The 20,351-nt window shown below is 34.6% G+C and overlaps 1 protein-coding gene across 1 annotated transcript; it reads right to left on the minus strand.

Moving 5' to 3' along the window:
• Window positions 1-16,807: 16,807 nt before the first annotated feature.
• LOC139526197 (ankyrin repeat domain-containing protein 50-like) lies at window positions 16,808-18,926 on the minus strand. The gene has a single exon (XM_071321323.1). The coding sequence runs from the start codon at window positions 18,863-18,865 to the stop codon at window positions 16,808-16,810; it is 2,058 nt and encodes a 685-aa protein (XP_071177424.1). The 5' UTR covers window positions 18,866-18,926.
• Between the last annotated feature and the right edge of the window lie 1,425 nt (window positions 18,927-20,351).

The following is a 20,351-nucleotide window of genomic DNA, read 5'->3' on the forward strand; positions in this document are numbered from 1 at the left end:
TTGAGGGTAGTGATGGAGACTTACATTATGTATTCTTTTTTTTTAGTTCTTTTTTTTCTCTATTCGTTATACGTCTTACAATGTACCCATTGTCATTTTTCCTTACATTTTAGCACCTCTTTGTTGTTTTTTCTTCTTTATTTACTTTATTTATTTTTTATCAATTTTTCTCTATTCTTATTTCTTTATTTTCATTATTCTCTATTCTTTTTTTTTATTTTTGTTCATTTTTCTGTATTTCTTTTTATGTTCTGGTTGTGGTTGTTGTCAGTAAATACAGATTGATCTAGGTGCTTTCGCATTAGTTTTTTTCTGATTGCCATGTTTAAACTGCTCGATTCAAGAGACCCCCTCCTGAGATTCTACAAAAATAATATATCGTGTGAGGAAATAGAATGTCTACTTCAAATGTGGATGTCTGTTTTAGAAATTTACACAGATAGCTGACTTCAAATAAGAATCTGTAATCACAAGCTATGACAATTTCACGGTTTTCTTATTTTTAACCCACGTACATTGGTATCTTTCATTAACATACAATTCTCATAATAGTATAAAGACACTTTGTATTAACTAGACGATCTAGTCGACCTTTCAGGTTAGTGTTGGAAATTATATATATGTTCTAAAGTGTGGAAAAAGTTTTGAGATATTAAATTTGAAATTTTAATTATTGTGATTGTAATAAAGATTTTTAGTAGATCTTTATTTTAGACGTTTTAATTAATATCCTCTGATGACGGACACCACAGTTGGAGATAAACCTCATCACGATATTTTCTCTATAAAAATAAGCTTATGTTGTACTGTTATACCAATGTCCCAGGTTAGGGGAGGGTTGGGATCCCGCTGACATGTTTAACCCCGCCACATTATCTATGTATGTGCCTGTGTTTTCGTTTGAATTGTTTTACATTGTCATTTCGGGGCCTTTTATAGCTGACTATGCGGTATGGGCTTAGCTCATTGTTAAAGGCCGTACGGTGAACTATAGTTTTTAATTTCTGTGTCTCTTGTGGAGAGTTGTCTCATTGGCAATCATATCACATCTTCTTTTTTATATTTACATTGTTATTCCCGATTTATATTAATTAATAACACAATCATCAAGGTAAAGCATAGCCGCAAGAGATTTAACCTCAATTTGACAGTCTCACCTGTAAGTATAGATTTATAGACATTGTGTATTGAGATCACCTGCTAATGGTCATTTTACAGCATAAGGAATTCGATTATTATTTTTGTAAATATAATTTATTTATATGCTGTTTTTGTGAGGATAAACAAATCAAAGCGTTTTGTTAAACAACTTGATTTGATAAACAATATTAAACGCGGAAATTTGTTTTCCAACTGTCATTACAGTTTATTTTATCATTTTTAATTTTAACAAGTTTATATAAAAGGTTATCGTTCAACATGTTCAAGATGATAGTTTGTTTATGCTCATGAATGTACGGAAGTGTATTAGCGGCACATATTTTTTTTTATATTTTTCTTCCTATCTTTGCGTTAAACGCAAACCTTTGCGATATAACATAAACCTTTGCGTTATATAACGCAATTTTGCGATGTAACGCAATTATTTGCGTTATAACGCAAACATTTGCGAAATAACGCAAACATTTCCAATGTAACGCAAACATTTGCTTTATAACGCAAATATCTTGATGTATATTATTCATTAAGTTTATATGTATGTCAGCCTGTCATTCATTTCGGTTGTGATTTACTAGTAGATAAAAAAAACAACGAAGCATACTTACAAGGCCAAATCATTATAATAAATATGCATAGGAATAATGGAATACTTGAAGTGCAATTATACATAAATTAAGACTGATTTGTGCATCAGAAAAGTATATAATTTAACACGAAAATAGATATAGTATAGTATATAGGCATATTTCAATTGCAAGATCAAAAATAATATCATACAATTGTGAAACTTCCAAGTCAAATAAAAAAAATGATCTTTCTGCTTTAAAAGGTTTTTTTAAAATCTCAGAATATGATAAAGGTTCTTTGATAGAAAGTCATTGAATTTTCATTTCAACACAGAGAAGTATTTTTAAGATGCTTGGGTACATGTAGCACTTTGAATGGAGAGAACATAATTTTATTTATAAAACATCTTCATTCTATACATTTATTTGACTGTCCCTTTGGTATCTTTCGTCCCTCTTTTATTGCTAAAGGGTAGCTTGTTTATATCTAACCAAATTTACACAGTTTTCAAACGAGAGCTTACTTTGGAAGTATATTTATATTCGGTTATAGCTATAGTTGATTTTTGTTTTCGATATAACCTCAATTTACTCAATTGTCTTTGTAATATATATACTAGTAGTAACATGGATATCGTTTTTGGGGCCTTTATAGTTTGCTGTTCGTTGTGAGCCAATGCCTTGTGTTGAATACCTTACTTTGGCCTATGATGGTTAACTTTTACAAATAGTGACCTAGATGGATAGTTTTCTTCTTGACACTCATACCACATCTTCTTATATTATTCTGCTCATTATTAGTCAATGATATCTTGTAATTATTCAAGCATTTTACTTTTCAATGACTACAAAGGGGATGAATGTTAATATATACAGCATCCTCCATCAAATAACTGCGGTTTCCTTTGAATCTTAAATAAGAAATAAGATAAATAAATGTTTGCGTAGTACCGCAAATATAGGAAGAATTTTTTTTTTAAAATGCGTGGCGCTAATACGCTTCCGTATGAATGTGTCTTTTAATACTTTATTTTCTATTTCCTTATATATTTTTTTCGTTTAACTTCGTTGTTATAAATACAGAGGCAAATATGTCATACTTCCATTCTCACTGAACTAGTACACATGTTTGTTCATGGGTCATTTGAAGCAAGCCTTCTGGTACGGGATTTTCTTGCTGTGTTGAAGACCCATTGATTTGGTAGCCTTCGATAATTTTTTGCTCTTTGATCGACTCGTTGTCTCATTGACACATTCCCTATTTCCATTTACAGTTTTATATTGAAGACAAGAAGAAATTAAGATAGATATAATTAGAAGGTGCAGTAATGGTGGTTATACGGGTTGAAAGTCGTGGGAATTTGGACTCTCAATGCGAAATGAGGGATAACTGGATAGAGGCTAAAGTTTAGGCAACGTACGAACATCACTACGAGTTGTTACATGCGTTTTTAACGTGCAGGTGCGTCAAACTCTCTTTGCACGAGCCATTAGAATAGACGTAAGCCTCCGATCTGACGTGGCTGCGAACTTACATTGCAGACAGTCAAACAGACGCCACACTTAACAGGAGATTAACTGCCGATCGGAAGAATCATATCCATTGGCAGCATATTTTTATTTATATTATAATAATAATTCATAAGTTAGGGTAGCATTAAATTCATACAGATAAAAACCGTAAGAAAAGACTATATGATTTAATCGAGTTATTTAATCTCCATACAGCGCTCGTTTCTTTTCCATATACTTAATAATAAGTGTGGTGATACGAAGTAAGCATGTAACGGATATGAGCTCTGTGCCGAAGATTGCAAGTTATTATGGTCTCAGAACAGAGGGAAATGTAAAAAACCTCATTACATAGAAAAGATTTGTATAGACGATAACATATATAATATTCAACCTGTTGTAACCGTAATGTCATTTTAATTTAATTGACCACTATAGAATATCTGTGTTTCAGATGAAAACATATCTATTCTAACTATCGCAACCACAATGCCATCATTATTTGATTGACCACTACATAATATCTTTGTTATTTAAATTCTAGTTGTCATCACTACAAACCAGTAAAAGGCTAAAATGGCCTATTTCTGTACTCGACTGTACTGATTTTTACTCGATCAGTCTGAATAGGTCTGACGTAAACTTGATATTGCTGGATCCCAATCTTAACGTATCAAATTTATAGTCCTGGAACCTTTGATAACTATTTACACCATTGGGTCGATGCCACTGCTTGTGGACGTTTCGTCCACGAGGGTATCACCAGCCCAGTAGTCAGCACAGGTGTTGACATGAATATCAATTATATTGTTATTTTTAATAAATGAACTGATTGTAAAGTAAGAACTATTTGAAGTACTAAGGATTTTCTTATCCCAGGCATAGATTACCTTTGCCGTATTTGGGACAATTGTTTGGAATTTTGGGTCCTCAATGCTCTTCAACTTTATACTTGTGGGGAGCTTTTTGAAAATTTTATCGAGTCACTGGTGAGGCTTATCTATACGAAACGCACATATGTCGTATACAAATTATCACCCTGTGACTTTGATAACAATTAACCTTACTCGACTGTACTGATTTGTACTGGACCCTTATCTTTGCTGTTGCAAATATTCTTAACTATAACTTGGCCCGTCTGAAACAGTCTTAACCCATTCTCGACCTGTACTCGACCAATACTTGACAGTTCTCGAAAATGTTCCACCTGTCCGAACCACACTTGACCAAATTACCTCTAATTTAATTTATTTCATAATTTTGACTGTATAAATCACTTTAGAAATAATTGATACAAGCTATACTTTATTGTAGTTTTAACATGGGTAGGCATTATATTCGTGATTATTTTTGCCCGAGCGATAGTGCATCAATTATTTCGATTCTGATTAGGGCAATTAATGTAATTTCTATGTCCGATAAGAATAAGTGCCAAAGAGTTTGTGTAGGCTCTTCCGTGAACCTCCTTTTTTTGTAAAAACAGGAAACGGCCGGCACTGCGATTTTTCAGAGGTAGGAGTTTGAAGAGCCAGCATGAACGGTTGTCGTATCTAGGTAAAATATGTCAATTTCGGAATGCAACACATTACAGTCATAATAAATGAATTAGTAACAACATGTACATCATTTACGAGTTTGGGAGTGTTTTAAGTTAATGAAACATATTAAATGCATGCCAATTTGCAGTAGTCAATATACGCATGCGCAAACACATTTTATTGGGTTTAGAGCATGGGTTTATTCACAAAGTGAAAGACGCTCGTTATATTATAATTCCTTTTTAACTGAAATGACAACAGCAAAACTAAGATAATAATTAATATAAAACATATTGTTACATCCTTACAAAATGTTAGTTATTTCCTCCATTAATAGAGCATCTGTATAACACAGTGACTGAAGTGCACTCAGTGTAGTATTTGTATTTGTATTTATCTGATGACAAAGCCTTTTCAACTGATTTTTATAGTTCGTTCTTATATTGTACTGTTACGCAACTGTTCACGGTTAGGGGAGGTTTGTGATCCGCAATACTCAAACATTTACTTGCCACTCCGCTTGATTTTTGTACACTATATTTTGCAATGTGTTTTACAAAACCCGGCATGTTGTATATCTTCTTCAGTGTCTATGTGGCATGTAGTATGTTGGTCATGCAGAATAGCAATCCAACAAATGAATGAATGGTCATCGAAGTGAATACATCTGGGAACGCTCAAGCTGATCTCAAAAACCTTATCATCATTATCTTAGACCACAACCGGGATTGGTCAATTGTCGACAGACTTGCTTTGAAGTTTTTTCTTTATAAGATAGTTTAAGACAGTCTAGATCCCCAGAGGGTATTGATAAAAAACATAAATTGAGTCCCTACTATCCATTGTCTCCAGTGACTCAGACTGTAGTACAGGACACGTAAAGTATTTCGTTAATCCTCCTCACAAAAATTAGTATTGAAGACTATTCTGTTACACCGTTCCGTAATTTATATAGTTCGTTTGATTATATTCTTAATCTGTTTATGTGTTCCAGTCTAGGAGGATTATCCATCTTTAACCTTATAAGAACATTAAAACATCGTATCATCGCTACCTTTCCCCTGCTCACACGTATCTCAAACTGAACATTGCAAGGTCATAGCAGTTCTGGAGACCTATTCAAAGGACAAACGTCATCTAGGACACAATTCGTGGCTAACCACAGAGTGAGTTAACTTTACAACATTGTTTTTGAAGCCTTCAAATTACTCTATACATATTTGAACATTCTCTCCGTGAAACACTGGAAATTTAACTGCTCTTGAAAGTACAACATTTTCTCGGATTCAACGGACTGTGCTATCTATTACCTTTGACATTTCGTTTTAATAACATTAATTGAACACATTGTAAAATTGTATTTTATTTGTTTTTCAGCTCTTTACCATTTGTTAGATTGACTCTTGATTAAAGTATCAGCACCTGATAGTCTTTTCAGCTTGAGCCCAATCGTCGGTTATACTTAATGGTCTGGCCATTATAGTAAAAAGTTTACTCTACAACTTGCCTGTTGTGTCTCACAGATAACGCCACTCCACGTTAGTTATACAGCTACATAACAACCTACCTGTTGAGCTCTGCATGAACGCGTCATCCCTTGACGTACAGTAAATTGACGACAACCTGTCTTTACATATCCAGACAAGGAACGACAACATAACAACGTTCATACCTTTACACTGACAGTGGACTCCATAACTTGTGTGTACTAGGCAGCAACCCAACAACGTTGAGTCAACATGGATCCTAGTCATGTGGAACAACAAGAAGAGATACAGCCCCCAGAGGGAAATGTCCCAGATCTAGAACTATTACAAAATCCGTCTAATACCACACATTTAGATGAAAATCCCGAGACTAGGCGAGTACGGGATCTCACCGAAAAAGGTAAAGGAGCCTACACAGAAAGACGTAACAAGTTCTGTGAGGAATTAGAGTTCCTTTGATCAGATATAACGACCCAGTTATCGGAAATCACCACACCTCCCAATGAACATCAGCAACTCTTAACAGCCCAGGACAATCTTGTAAAAGCCTGTACAAATTATCGTAGGCTCACAGACGAATATCTGGACTTTCTAAAAAGGACCAGAACGTTGGACAGTCAAAAAGACATAGACGCATGTAACCTTACATTGGATCTCCGTCTGTCCAAAATGGAACTGGCCATGGACTCTTTACACGATCATCGCCTTGCCCTCACTAAGGCTAAATCAACTAAAACAAGGACCTCAGGGTCAAAAGGTAAGAAAACCTCACGCAGTGGTAGCTCTAACGTGTCAGACATGTCAAGCCTAGCACGGAGAAAGCGTGCCAAGGCAGAGGCTGCCAAGTCTAAAGTAGCCTTTGTAGAAAAAACATGCCCTTATCCTACAACAGGAAGCAATGTTAGAGGAACAAGCCCTGTCCAGACAAATTGAAATGGAACAGGAAGCCACACGTAAAAAGGCAGAAACGGAACAAGAAGTCGCTCAACGTAAGGCGCAAGTGCAACAAGAAGCCGCACGAGTAAGCCGGGAAAAGGTCGAGCTTAAAGACAAATTTTACCTTCTTGAAGCACAGAGAGAAGCCGCAGCCGCAGAAGCCGAGGCTCGTATCCTGGAATACGATGATAGCCAAGCGTTTAGCGATCTCCCTAACGAAAAGGAAGACCCGCTCCAGCGTGTGCAAGATTTTGTCAATAAACTTCCTGTATCAACTGTTGTAAAGGAAGTAACAGGTCCTCAAAAGAAAAAGCAAATTCCTGTTCAGATCGAGTTGAGTCACGAAGCACCAGCGTTTGTGCCATCCGTGGCATTGAACTTGCTGTCACAGACATCTGCTGTCTTGCCTTCCGATACTAAGTCACCGAAAGTTACCTTAATCCCAGATCTGGGATTAGTAACCGGCATACAAAAACTAGGCCTTTCAGATGAGAGCCCTTCTGAACACCAAAAACAGGGTGTTAAAGAAGCGATCCCTGTCTTACGCACAAAACAAGACTTTATAGAAAAGATCCCTGTTTCACACCAAAAACAAGGCGTAATAGAAGAGATCCCTGTTGCATACCAGCAACAAATCAATCCTACGTCGGAAATAACCAGATTTCTCCTACGTAAGGACCTGTTGTTCTCCCGGCTAACAAGCTTTAACGACCAGGCAGAATCCTTCCATACATGGAAAGCCAGCTTTAAAAATGTCATAGACGAATTACAAGTTTCGGACTCGGAACAGATAGATCTATTAATTAAATGGCTAGGGCCAGAGTCTACTAAACATGCCATGAGTATAAGGGCATCAAATGCCAACAACCCAACAAGAGGCCTAAAGAGGTTATGGCAGAGATTGGATGAGCGATATGGTGCTCCAGAAATGTTAGAGGCCTCTCTCACAAGTAAACTCAACTTCCCTACCTTGACGAACAAAGATAACGCACGTCTTTATGACTTGTCTGATATTCTATCAGAAATCGAATATCAGAAGGACAATCCCAATGCTTATTTCGACTCTTCGTCCGGGATAAATCCTATTGTAGAAAAACTGCCATACGGACTCCAAGAAAAGTGGATTACAAGGGCTTCAAGATACTAGTCTAAATATGAAGTTGCCTTTCCACCTTTCACAGAATTTTCTGCCTTCATCAGGAAAATTAGCAAAATTAAGAACGATCCTGGGTTCATCTTTTGGTCAAAAGTAACACCAAATACAAAAGACTACGCCAAGGTTCACACCTCAGACGTACTCTAAAGTCAACGTCCATAAGACGGCTGTTGAACAGCAAACTAAAGACAGCAGTCAACAACAAGATCTGTGTATCCTACACAAGACAAAGCATACCTTGAACGAATGCCGAGCATTCCGAGCCAAACCAATCGAGGAACGCAAGGATCTGTTAAGACAAAACAATGTGTGCTACAAATGTTGTGAGTCAACCACCCACAGAAGTCGGGACTGCAACGCAAGTATCAGTTGTAACGAGTGTGGAAGTGAACGACATACCACAGCACTTCACATCACTAGACCACAACAATTTGAAAGTTCCCAGTTTAGCTCACCCAGACAAGCCTACGGCGGGGAGCTAACACAAGTCTACGGCGGGGAGCAGACAGAGTCAGTTGAAACAAAGTTAACCTCTGTAAGTTCGATCTGCACAGAGATCTACAAAGATCATAAGAGCGAGAAATCTTATGCCAAGATATTACCTGTGGACGTGTACCACAAGGACAAGACAGACAAAATTATCAGGATGTACGCCATTATTGACGACCAAAGCAACCGGTCTCTTGCCTCGCCTGAATTCTTCAGTCTGTTCAACGTTCGGGAGAAACCTGAAAACTACTCTCTTACGACATGCTCCGGCAGAGTAGCTACTTCCGGGAAAAGAGGAAAAGATTTCGTCATACAATCTGTACATAGTGACGTACAATTTGATCTGCCTACATTAATTGAATGTAATAATATTCCCAATAATAGAGACGAAATTCCTACTCCTGAAGTTGCAATGCATCATCCTCATCTGACAGAACTCAGAGGAAGTATTACACCACTAGAGGAACGTTGTCAAATTCTATTCCTAATTGGAAGGGACCTTATAGAGGCACACCACGTCCTTGAACAACGCCTAGAACCATCCCGAACTCCATTTGCCCAAAAGTTGAGACTTGGTTGGGTCATAATTGGAAATACATACATTGACAAGCAAACTGTTCCTATTGAAGTCAACACAAAGATAACTTACGTTTCAATCACGGAATCAAAACAACGTCTTGCCTCAAGACCGGAAATAGCCGTTAAGGACAATAATCAAATTGTTGTTCAGTCTAACAACAAAAACTTTCATTCGAATGCCAAGGTCGCTAAATCGTATTCAATACAATCCCTTGAATGTACAGGACCTAGTACCAAGCCTGGTAAACGCACAAATTCATCTAAAGGGACATCACTCGCGTCACTAAAAGCAAAATCTGTGACTTCTATAGAAAAATCTATAGATAAAGAAAGTTTCAATCCGAAATCAACAGAACCTAAAGTTCATGGAGAGGAAATCAATAGCATTCACAAACCTATTCCGAAAGAAGGACCTATTGCCAAATCTGACTTGAATATAAGTGAAAAGGAACAAGTAGTCTTATCTGGACATCATCACAAAGTAACACCTTTTCTTTGACATTACTACAACAAAATCAAACATAGAAGACCCCACTTTACAGATAAAACTGCAAGATCAGCAGGATTGAACATTAAGACGAAACGCTTAATTTCGCCTGATACTAACGAAGATGGAGCTTTTCGCCAAACCGGAAGAGGATCAAATATTAACTCTCGTCATACCCATCGTAGGACCACCTTTAACCGTCGTCGCCGTCTCACAACGTTGGAGAAAACAGTTCCTACTATCTCAACAACAGCTATGGAACATTCTACAAATCACAGCGATCTCATTGGAGAGATCCTTCTTCATAGGACAAGAAACTGTGCCGAACCCAGTTTTCCGTGGAATTAATCTATTCTGGAAACTTTATAGTGAAATATCGTAAGTTGAGACGTGATATTTCTCACACGACCAATAGTGGACATTTCACCTGTATATATTCAATTCATAATTGGATTAATTCATTTGTGTAAATCTTGTATTCATATTCGAAAACTTTATGGAATAGTGATATCAGATAGACATCAGACGGGGAGTATTCTGTTACACCGTTCCGTAATTTATATAGTTCGTTTGATTATATTCTTAATCTGTTTATGTGTTCCAGTCTAGGAGGATTATCCATCTTTAACCTTATAAGAACATTAAAACATCGTATCATCGCTACCTTTCCCCTGCTCACACGTATCTCAAACTGAACATTGCAAGGTCATAGCAGTTCTGGAGACCTATTCAAAGGACAAACGTCATCTAGGACACAATTCGTGGCTAACCACAGAGTGAGTTAACTTTACAACATTGTTTTTGAAGCCTTCAAATTACTCTATACATATTTGAACATTCTCTCCGTGAAACACTGGAAATTTAACTGCTCTTGAAAGTACAACATTTTCTCGGATTCAACGGACTGTGCTATCTATTACCTTTGACATTTCGTTTTAATAACATTAATTGAACACATTGTAAAATTGTATTTTATTTGTTTTTCAGCTTTTTACCATTTGTTAGATTGACTCTTGATTAAAGTATCAGCACCTGATAGTCTTTTCTGCTTGAGCCCAATCGTCGGTTATACTTAATGGTCAGGCCATTATAAAGACAACGTTACTAGTGTATTGATTCGTGATAATGTATATAACGATAAATATTAAAATTAGTTTGACTACCACATGTCAAAATACGAATCATTTTACATCTTACTGCTGAAGGGTATTAGTCATTTGAAATATTTATCATAAACACTTTTTTTATGCTTTTATTATCGTTTTGGTGATTCTGTACCCTTTTTAAAGACTTTTTATACATATAACATGTATAAATTTAATGTATGTATAATAGTTCATAAATTGGTGAAATTTAATAGATAGATACGGCAAAAAGGTTTAGGTTGGTAAAGACTAGGGCAAATATGGTTTGCACTAGGTCGAGTATGGCTGAGAGTTGGTCAGAAATGGTTATGACTGCGTCGATGGTTAAGTATTTGATGAGTAAAGGTAGAGTACAAGTTAAGACTGTGAAGTATGTTTGAGATATATCAAGTAAATGTCAGACCAATTCAGACAGGTCGAGTATAAATCAGTACAGTGGAGTACATATATAGGCCATTTCAGACTTCTACTGGTTTAATTTGTAGTGGATAAACACAATGTCATCATTATTTGGTTGACCACTACAGATATTTGTGTTATACAATGTTATAGATATTATAAAACCAGGTTTAATCCACCATTTTCTACATTTGAAAATGCCTGTATTAAGTCAGGAATATGACAGTTGGTGTCCATTCGTTTTTTATGTGTTTTGTCACTTGATTTTGGACTTTCCGATTTGATTTTCCTCTCAGTTCAGTATTTTTGTGATTTTACTTTTTATAGATGACATCATATATATTCCACGTGACGTAAGAACAATGTCATCATTGTCTGGTTGATCACTATGGATTATATGCGTTACAGATGACAACTTATAAATTCATCTTGTTGTAATCACAGTATCACCAAAGAGCTATCGACGGGATTATCTAGTACATGCACTGTTTAACATCTAAACCCCAAATTCATTGTGTACTTTGTCTTCTTTGAAACATACAGGACTCACGGTCATAAAACTTTCGAGCATGATTTTTGTACTCCGAGCACTGAGCAAAGTTTTATGCTTTCAATGTGACTGTCATACAAGTGAGAGGTTTAGCTATCTATAAAACCAGGTTTAATCCATTGTTTTCTACCTACGAAAATGCTGGTATCAAGCGTAAGTCAGGAATATGTACGTTGTTATCCATTCATTAGATTGTTTGATCTTTTGATATTCCCATTTGATTAGGGACTTTCCTTTTTTGAATTTTATCTCAGTTCAGTTTTTTTTTGTTATTTTGTTTTTCATATCTTGTCTTTTTTGAAAGGGTTTAGATTTCAATATTTCGAGTTTTATGAATTTTTGTTTGTAAACATATACGTATGCGTTCCTCTTTTTTTCGTATGGTAATTATTTTCTCTTTTTCATGCGAAGAATAATACAGTCAGTAATAGTCTGCAAGATAGTTGAAACAGTTATCAAAGGTACCAGTATTATAATTTAGTACACTAGACGCGCGTTTTGTCTACATAAGACTCATCAATCACGCTCATATCAAAATAGTTATAAAGCCAAACAACTACAAAGTTGAAGAGCATTGAGGATCCAAAATTAAAAAAAAATGTGCCAAATACGGCTAAGGTAATATATTCCTGGAATAAGAAAATCCTTATTTTTTTTCGAAAAATTCAAACATGCTGAATTTCAGAAATGCATATTACTTTTTCTCAAGGACAATGTTTGGTATTACACTCATTGTTATACCGAAAACGATAACAGCTAAGGACCCTATTTTTCCTATCAAACCTATTGATGACCTCTACAGTCAGGATCCTACTTCGTCAAAATTATCTCCCCATTACGCCAGTTCATTTTCACAATCGTAAAAATGGAAGCCATTGTAGCGATGACGCGCTACCAATTTTGCTCTTGGAAACCGATAAATTTATCCACATTGCACCAATACGATCCTTATATGTCAGTTATATTTTAAAAGACAAATGTATCAACTAGCTAATGAGCATCAGTTAATGATATTGTCTGCATTGATTCAACTTAAAACTATTGTCTGATCGGTTGTTAGGTGGAATTTTCGAAAAATCATAAACATTTAAAAAAAAATCTAATTAAATATTTCGTGGAAGGGCAGACTAGATTTTTTTAGTGGTTGAAGACTATAAACCCTAGTTATCACACACAAAAAATTAGAATTTTTCGAAGATATGCATTTTCATCATCCAACTTGTAAGACTGTCGTCAAGTACTTTCAGTAAAAAAATAGCTATTCGAACACACCTTCCCTGTTTTTGTGACTCATTAGATAGGTATTTCACTTGACCCATATATTTCATCTTTTAGTACTGTTATTTTTTTGTGTTATAAAGTCAACCTGTAGCTTTAATATATAAAAATGATAGAATCTGAAGCGAGACGATGTATGAAATATTCTTACTTTGAACGATATCAAGACAAAATACTCAACTCAAACACGCCCTAACATAAAAAGGTGCACTCGATTTTCTCTTTTCGATACAATTGTTACCTATTTTTTAGAATTTTTTCTTCAGTCACATAATGGAAGGGCAGACACGAAAATTACTGAACTAATAGATTGATATCTTTTCCGTCCGTGGTAATTTTTTCAAAAAAATCGGAGGTTATGCATTTTTGTCATCCAACTTGAAAGATACCCATGTCGTCGACTTGATATCTAATTGTTCTGCTTAACTATGTACTAGATAAATTGAAAACTTATGCAAATGGTGTTTTTGAAATAAAACACCTCGTAATTGAGAAGAAAATTGCAGTTTTGTTTGTTTCTATTAACTTTTTAAAAATTTGTCACTATAGTAAACAATACAGTAAACATTTATCGCCTTCTCTAATAGAGAGCTTCGATTCTTTTGTTCTATTTCAACCTGGTTTCCGACTGTCTAACTTCACTGAAAAGACACGGATTGTTGAAATGCTTTACAATTTTGACATAGAATTGTGCTGACTTTTATGTGTAGCTCGTTCATTGGTACTATTGATGCCGTCAAAGGTTAAGATAGTGATTAAGATAAACTTTGTAAGATATTTTATTGGTTTAAAATTAAAAAAAATATATAGATATTATATTGAAGCATACAAATATGATAAACTCTAGCTATGCATACACATTCACATATATCTATCTACATTTATATACAGTGTAGTTATATATCCTTCAATCATCAGAATTACAATTTGTAACATTAATATATTTATGTATACTATCTATATAAACATCTAATTGCTGCTGAGGAGTAAGTACATATATATAACTCAATGAAACATTTCTAAAGTTGTATTTATCACGAATCAATTTTTTATAAGTCTAATTATAGCATTCTTACAACATGTATACAAACAGTTATGTCTTGCTTCATTTGTCAAATTTAACCAAAGAGGAATCAATTTCAGAATTTCATAAAAAAGTTGTTCCCCAATTGTATTCAATTTCTTTTATTTATACTCAGATGAAACAAAGGAAATCATCAACATCGCGATAACATTTTTTTGATTTATTTCATTATCCCTAGACGCACTTTAAAAACGAAAACGAACAGAGCTTTTGTCGCTGACTTTGAATAAAAATCATACAAATCAAGGCTTACAATGTCACAATACATATTTTCAATTTATCTTTGGTGATCATCAAGCAGAAACTGTAAATATAATCATGATTATTAGTTGAAAATATTTATCACAAAGCAATAAAATATATAACTGTTCCAAATAATATAATTTTACATACTTTATTATCAACTCTTCATTCAGCATGGTTATTTTTGTGCGTATATAACATACGTTGGAAACATTCAGCATTTCACAACACACAATTACTTGGATATTTTAATTGAAGAGCACATAATTATACGACATTCCATACAACTTAATCAACAGTAAAACAGAACTAGAAAATCTATAAAGCATATATTTCTATTTCTTTTGAGGACTACAATAACACAATCCCTCAACGAACTTCAAAACAGCAATTGAACAGCGCGTTCTTCACATTTTTAAAAAGGAAATAATAGATCAACTTAAAATAAAACAAAGATAACTGTACAAAATACAACAAATATACATATGATAGAAAAACACAAACATCAGACAATACACGTATATTCAAATTATATAAACATCAGTCACTAAATAATGATAACCGTCAATAACATACTTCAAAGATGTGTGTTTGTATAGTGAGAACTAAAATGAAAGCAATAATGCACTATTAAAGAGGTTAAGCATAGGATTTCCTTTCAGTTTTATAAATTTTCCGTTAACAAAAACCAAAATTTGAAAATAACGATATGTCTTTTTTTTTAAATATTGAAGAAATCAATGGTGCGAAAGAATTATAAAAGTCAGTAAAAGAAACCAATCAAACTGATACATGTAGTGCAATAAACAGGATAAATTGTGTTTCACTACTTTGATTTAATAAGTATTTGTATTCGTATTCATTTGAGATATTCTCGCACTTTATTCAAAATAGTAATCATAGTAAAACATTGCTGCTCAAGTATATTTATGTTACTTTAAAAGAAATAATAGTTGTGACAACCAATATAATGTAACAGATAAAACTTATGATACATCATTTCTTGTCAAATATATATAATACAAGCTTCAAGATATGAGTTATGAAATACCTTTATCACATATATCAAGGAGTACACTTTTTTAAATGAAATATACCAAAGAGCACTATCAAGGTCAGTGCAAAATAATGGGAACAAGGACATACCGACTAAGGGCTAAGGACATATCTGTATAAGTGTAGTTGATAAAATGACTTTTTTTCATGTCTAAAAAAAGTGCAAACTAGAATAGAATCGAAACGGAAGATACATGTACGAGGTGGACCAAACTCAAACAGAACAGTAGAACATGGAACGAAATCACAAAATAACACATCGTTATCTGATAAGTATAATGAATATATAATCATTATATTTATAAAAAGACAAGTCTTGAAAATGGGGAAAAACTGTTTGTTTTCATGACTTTTTACAGTGAACTAAAAAAAATATTGAACAAATGCATGATATTGTAGTACGGTAAGACATCTAACCGTACATAAAAACACGTGAAATAAACTAGTCGGAACTGTATATATTTTTTTTTGGAAAGCCAAAATATATAATTTTATATAAAATGTTTACAAAAATGTGTAAAAATGGTCCCGTTGCTAGTTCAGGTACACAAGTTTTCGATATAAAATAGTGAACTCTTTAGCTTATTTAAGGAATGACTGTAATATTTTTTCTGTCTATGAAGAAATAACAATAAAAAATATGGTGCAAACTGAATAACGCGCGTAGCGGGTTATTTAACAGGGTGCACCATATGTTTTTTAATGTAATTTCGAAAAGACAGAACAAATATTACAGTCATTTCTTATAATTTAATTCTAAATTCCATTTTAAACCGTAGAAAACCATGAAAAAAAATTGATGACGCCACGGTCACATGACTAAATTATGTCTATGGGCTCATAACAAAATAACGCCAGCCAATCAGAAGACGCGTTACATCCAAAACTAAATTATTATTCATTATCCCGTTTGCATTTTCCATCCCTCTGTCGTTAACATCTCTCGATGATGTTTTTCCGTATTTTAATTGTTTGTTATACCAGCTCCTTAATATTAAATATTTAACGGTATTTTCCCCTTACATCATCTTTAAAACTCAGTTTTAGAAGTAGGTTATCACTATCATTAGTCAGGTTCACATTCATCTTTGTATTCGATGCAATCTTCTACATTGTACGTTCTCATTCCCTTATAGACCCGTTATGTCAGAGGTGTCTGACCAACATCACCTGCCTGGTTACCATCATTTCTTTTGGCTATAAGTAATTGCACTATCTTGTCATTTTCTAACATACGAGAAAGTGTTAAAGGTGTGTCTCCATTAGCATCCTCCTTGTCAACATCACAGCCTTTTTCAATGAGTAATTGTACTATCTTCTCATTTTCTACGCAACATGAAATTACCAAGGGTGTCTCTCCATCAGCGTTGGTCTGGTTGACATCGCTTCCTTTATCTATAAGTAATTGTACTATCTTCCTATTTTGTACCATACACGAAATTGTCAAAGGCGTATCTCCATTACTATTTACCTGGTTAACATCACACTCTTTATCTGTAAGTAACTGTACTATCATCTCAGTTTTTGCTTTACAAGAAATTGTCAGAGGTGTTTCCCCATAAATGTCAGTCTTGTTAACATCACTTCCTTTGTCTAATAATAACTTTGCTGTCTTCACTCTTCCATACCTACAAGCAACAGTCAGAGGTGTCTGCCCCTTACCACTAATCTTGTTAACCTCACTACCTTTGGCTATAAGTAACTGTACTATATTCTCATTTCCGTCCTTACACGCAATGTTCAGAGGTGTCTGCCCCTTATCATCCATCTGGTTAACATCACACCCATGGTTTAAAAGTAACTGAACTATCATCTGGTTTCTAGCCATACAAGAAATTGTCAGAGGTGTTTCCCCATGAGTATCACTCTTATTAACATCGTACCCTGCGTTTAATAATAAATGAACTATCTTCTCATTTCCATTCCTACACGCATCTGTAAGATGGTTCTGCCGTTTTCCACCAATCATCTTGTCAATCGTGTTACCTTTATCTATAAGTAACTGAACTATCTTTTCATTGTCTATCTTACAAGCAATGCCCAGAGCTGTGTTTCCATCATCTTCAGCCTTATTAACATCACATCCTCTGTCTATAAGTAATTGTACTATAATCTCATTTTCTGCCAAACAAGCAGCTGTCAGGGGTGTCTGTCCGGCAGCACCAGATTTGTTCATGTCACATCTTTTGTCTAATAATAACTTTACTATCTTCTCATTTCCGTTACTACAAGCAGCTGTCAGAGGTGTCTCCCTCTTTCCATCAGCCTGATTTGGATCACTTCCGTTGTTTAAAAGAATCTGTATTATCATCTCATTTCCTCCCTTACATGCAGTTACCAGTGGTGTTTGCAAAATACCATCAACCTGGTTTACTTTACTTCCATTGTCTATAAGTTTCTGTACTATCTTCTCATTTGCTCCTTTACATGCAGCTATCAGAGGTGTCTGGCTCATACTACCTACATGGTTAACATCACTTCCATTATCAATAAGAAACTGTACAATATTCTCATATTCTCCTATACAAGCTGCTGCCAGAGGTGTCTGATGACTGCCATCAATCTGGTTAACTTTACTCCCTTTGTTTATAAGAAATTGAACGATATTAGTATTACCTTTTCTACAAGCAGCTGTCAGAGGTGTCTCCGTCAAACATTCAACATGGTTAATCACACACCCTTTCTTTATAAGTAATTGTACGATGTTCTCTTTTTCCCCCCTGCAAGCAGCGGACAGAGGTGTATATCCGTTGCCATCAGGCTGATTGAGCTCACTTCCATTGTCTATAAGTATCTTTACTATCTTTTCATGTCCATTCCTACAAGCAGATGTCAAAGGTTTCTGAAAATTGCCATCAACCAGATTAACATCACATCCTTTATCTATAAGTAACTCAACTATCGCCTCATTTCCTCTACTACAAGCCACTGTTAGAGGTGTCGGTTTCAAAACTGCAACTTTATTAATCTTACTTCCGTTATTAATGAGTAACTGTACTATATTTTTATTTATTCTGCTGCAAGCAACTGTCAGAGGTGTCAATCCCATACCATCATCCTTGTTAACCTTAGCTCCTTGGTCTATAAGTAACTGTACTATCGCCTCATTTCCGTCATTGCAAGCAACAGTCAGAGGTGTCTGCCGCTTACCATCAATCAAGTTAACATCACTTTCTTTGTCTATAAGTAATTTTACCATCTTCCAATGACCTTTACTACAAGCAGCAGTCAGAGGTGTTTGATTAAAGGAATCAACATGGTTAACATCGCAGCCTTCGTCTATGAGTAATTTTACTATCGTAGTATTTCTTCCTTTACAAGCAATTGTCAGAGTTCTCTCTCCAAAAACGTTTCTATGATTACATGTACTTCCTTTATCTATAAGCAATTTTACTATCATCTCATGTTGGCCTTGAATAGCAGCGGTCAGGGGTGTATGCATTAAAACATTCCTATGATTGACATTACTTCCCTTTTCTATAAGTGTACGTACTATCTTCTCGTTTCCTCCCTTACAAGCAGCTGACAGCGCTGTATGCATCATCGAGTTACAATTTTTTACGTCAACATTTTTTGAAATAAAGTATTCAAAAATATCATAATATCCCCTGAAGCATGATTTTATAAAAGGTCCTTCCATTTTATCATCATCATTAGGATGATTAGCGTTATATACAAATATTCCAAAAATACTCTCTCTTTTTAAAATTTGTGGAATAAGTAACTTGTCTTCTATTGACTTTAATATCTTTAGGAATGAAGTTCTATATGTTCCATACTTCATTTGTGTATTATAGAAACAAAGGTTCATCTTTCCAAGTAATACGTCGCTTTTAATTCTGTCAAAATATTCGGTTTCATGCTTCTCTGATATCATTATAGTAAATTGTTGATGTGGTTCATGGATAGATTCTAGATGTGTCCGTTGATTGAAAACCCGGATGTCTGAATAACGCAATATACATTTGACCATCATGTCCTTTTTACCGAAATAGCAGCACATGAAATCAAACATTTGGTCATGAATGACCCTATACTCGTGTCTTGTTTCCTTTAGGTAAGTTCCGATTATACTTCCCATAACTAAATTAATCTTACTTCTAGATGTACTACGATCAATATTGCAGACTTCAAAAATGTTTTTCCAGACCAATTTGTTTTTTGTATTATTTTCATTGTACATATCAAATAAGGTCTTGTGCATAGTGCCATTATACATAACACACAGAAATAGTGAACAATATTTGTATGGATCAAACTTTTCAAGCATGTCCCATTCCTTTTGGTATGTTTCGAAAGGACATTGCAACAAATCAGTAAGATTGAAGTTTTCGTTTTTTGAATAAAGATAACACATCAGAGGTGTAAATTCTACATTCTTATCTTTCAACAGCTGAATTTTAGGATCAGATAAATACTTTCTACAGATCTTTATTTTGTCCTCCCTTGTATATTTTTCAGACAAATTAAAGATATTGGATTTGAAAACAGTGCAGGATTCTTGAATTTTTTTATCTTTGAAAATATCTAATCTACATGTAGCTGCAATTTTTGTCTCCCCCTTGTTAAGAAGTCTTTTTAACTTATCTTCAATATTCACCCAATGTTCGAAATCAGACATGCTAATGGTGAATCGTCCACAAAGGTCATCAATTACAAACATCTGTTTATGGTTCTCTTTATAG

This window comes from Mytilus edulis, chromosome 6 (assembly GCF_963676685.1).
Source record: "Mytilus edulis chromosome 6, xbMytEdul2.2, whole genome shotgun sequence".
Taxonomy (NCBI): Eukaryota; Metazoa; Mollusca; class Bivalvia; order Mytilida; family Mytilidae; genus Mytilus; species Mytilus edulis.

Excerpts from the sequence above, each read along its gene's own strand:
- LOC139526197 (XM_071321323.1), bottom strand. The coding sequence starts at position 18,865 with ATGGTAAAATTACTTATAGACAAAGAAAGTGATGTTAACTTGATTGAT.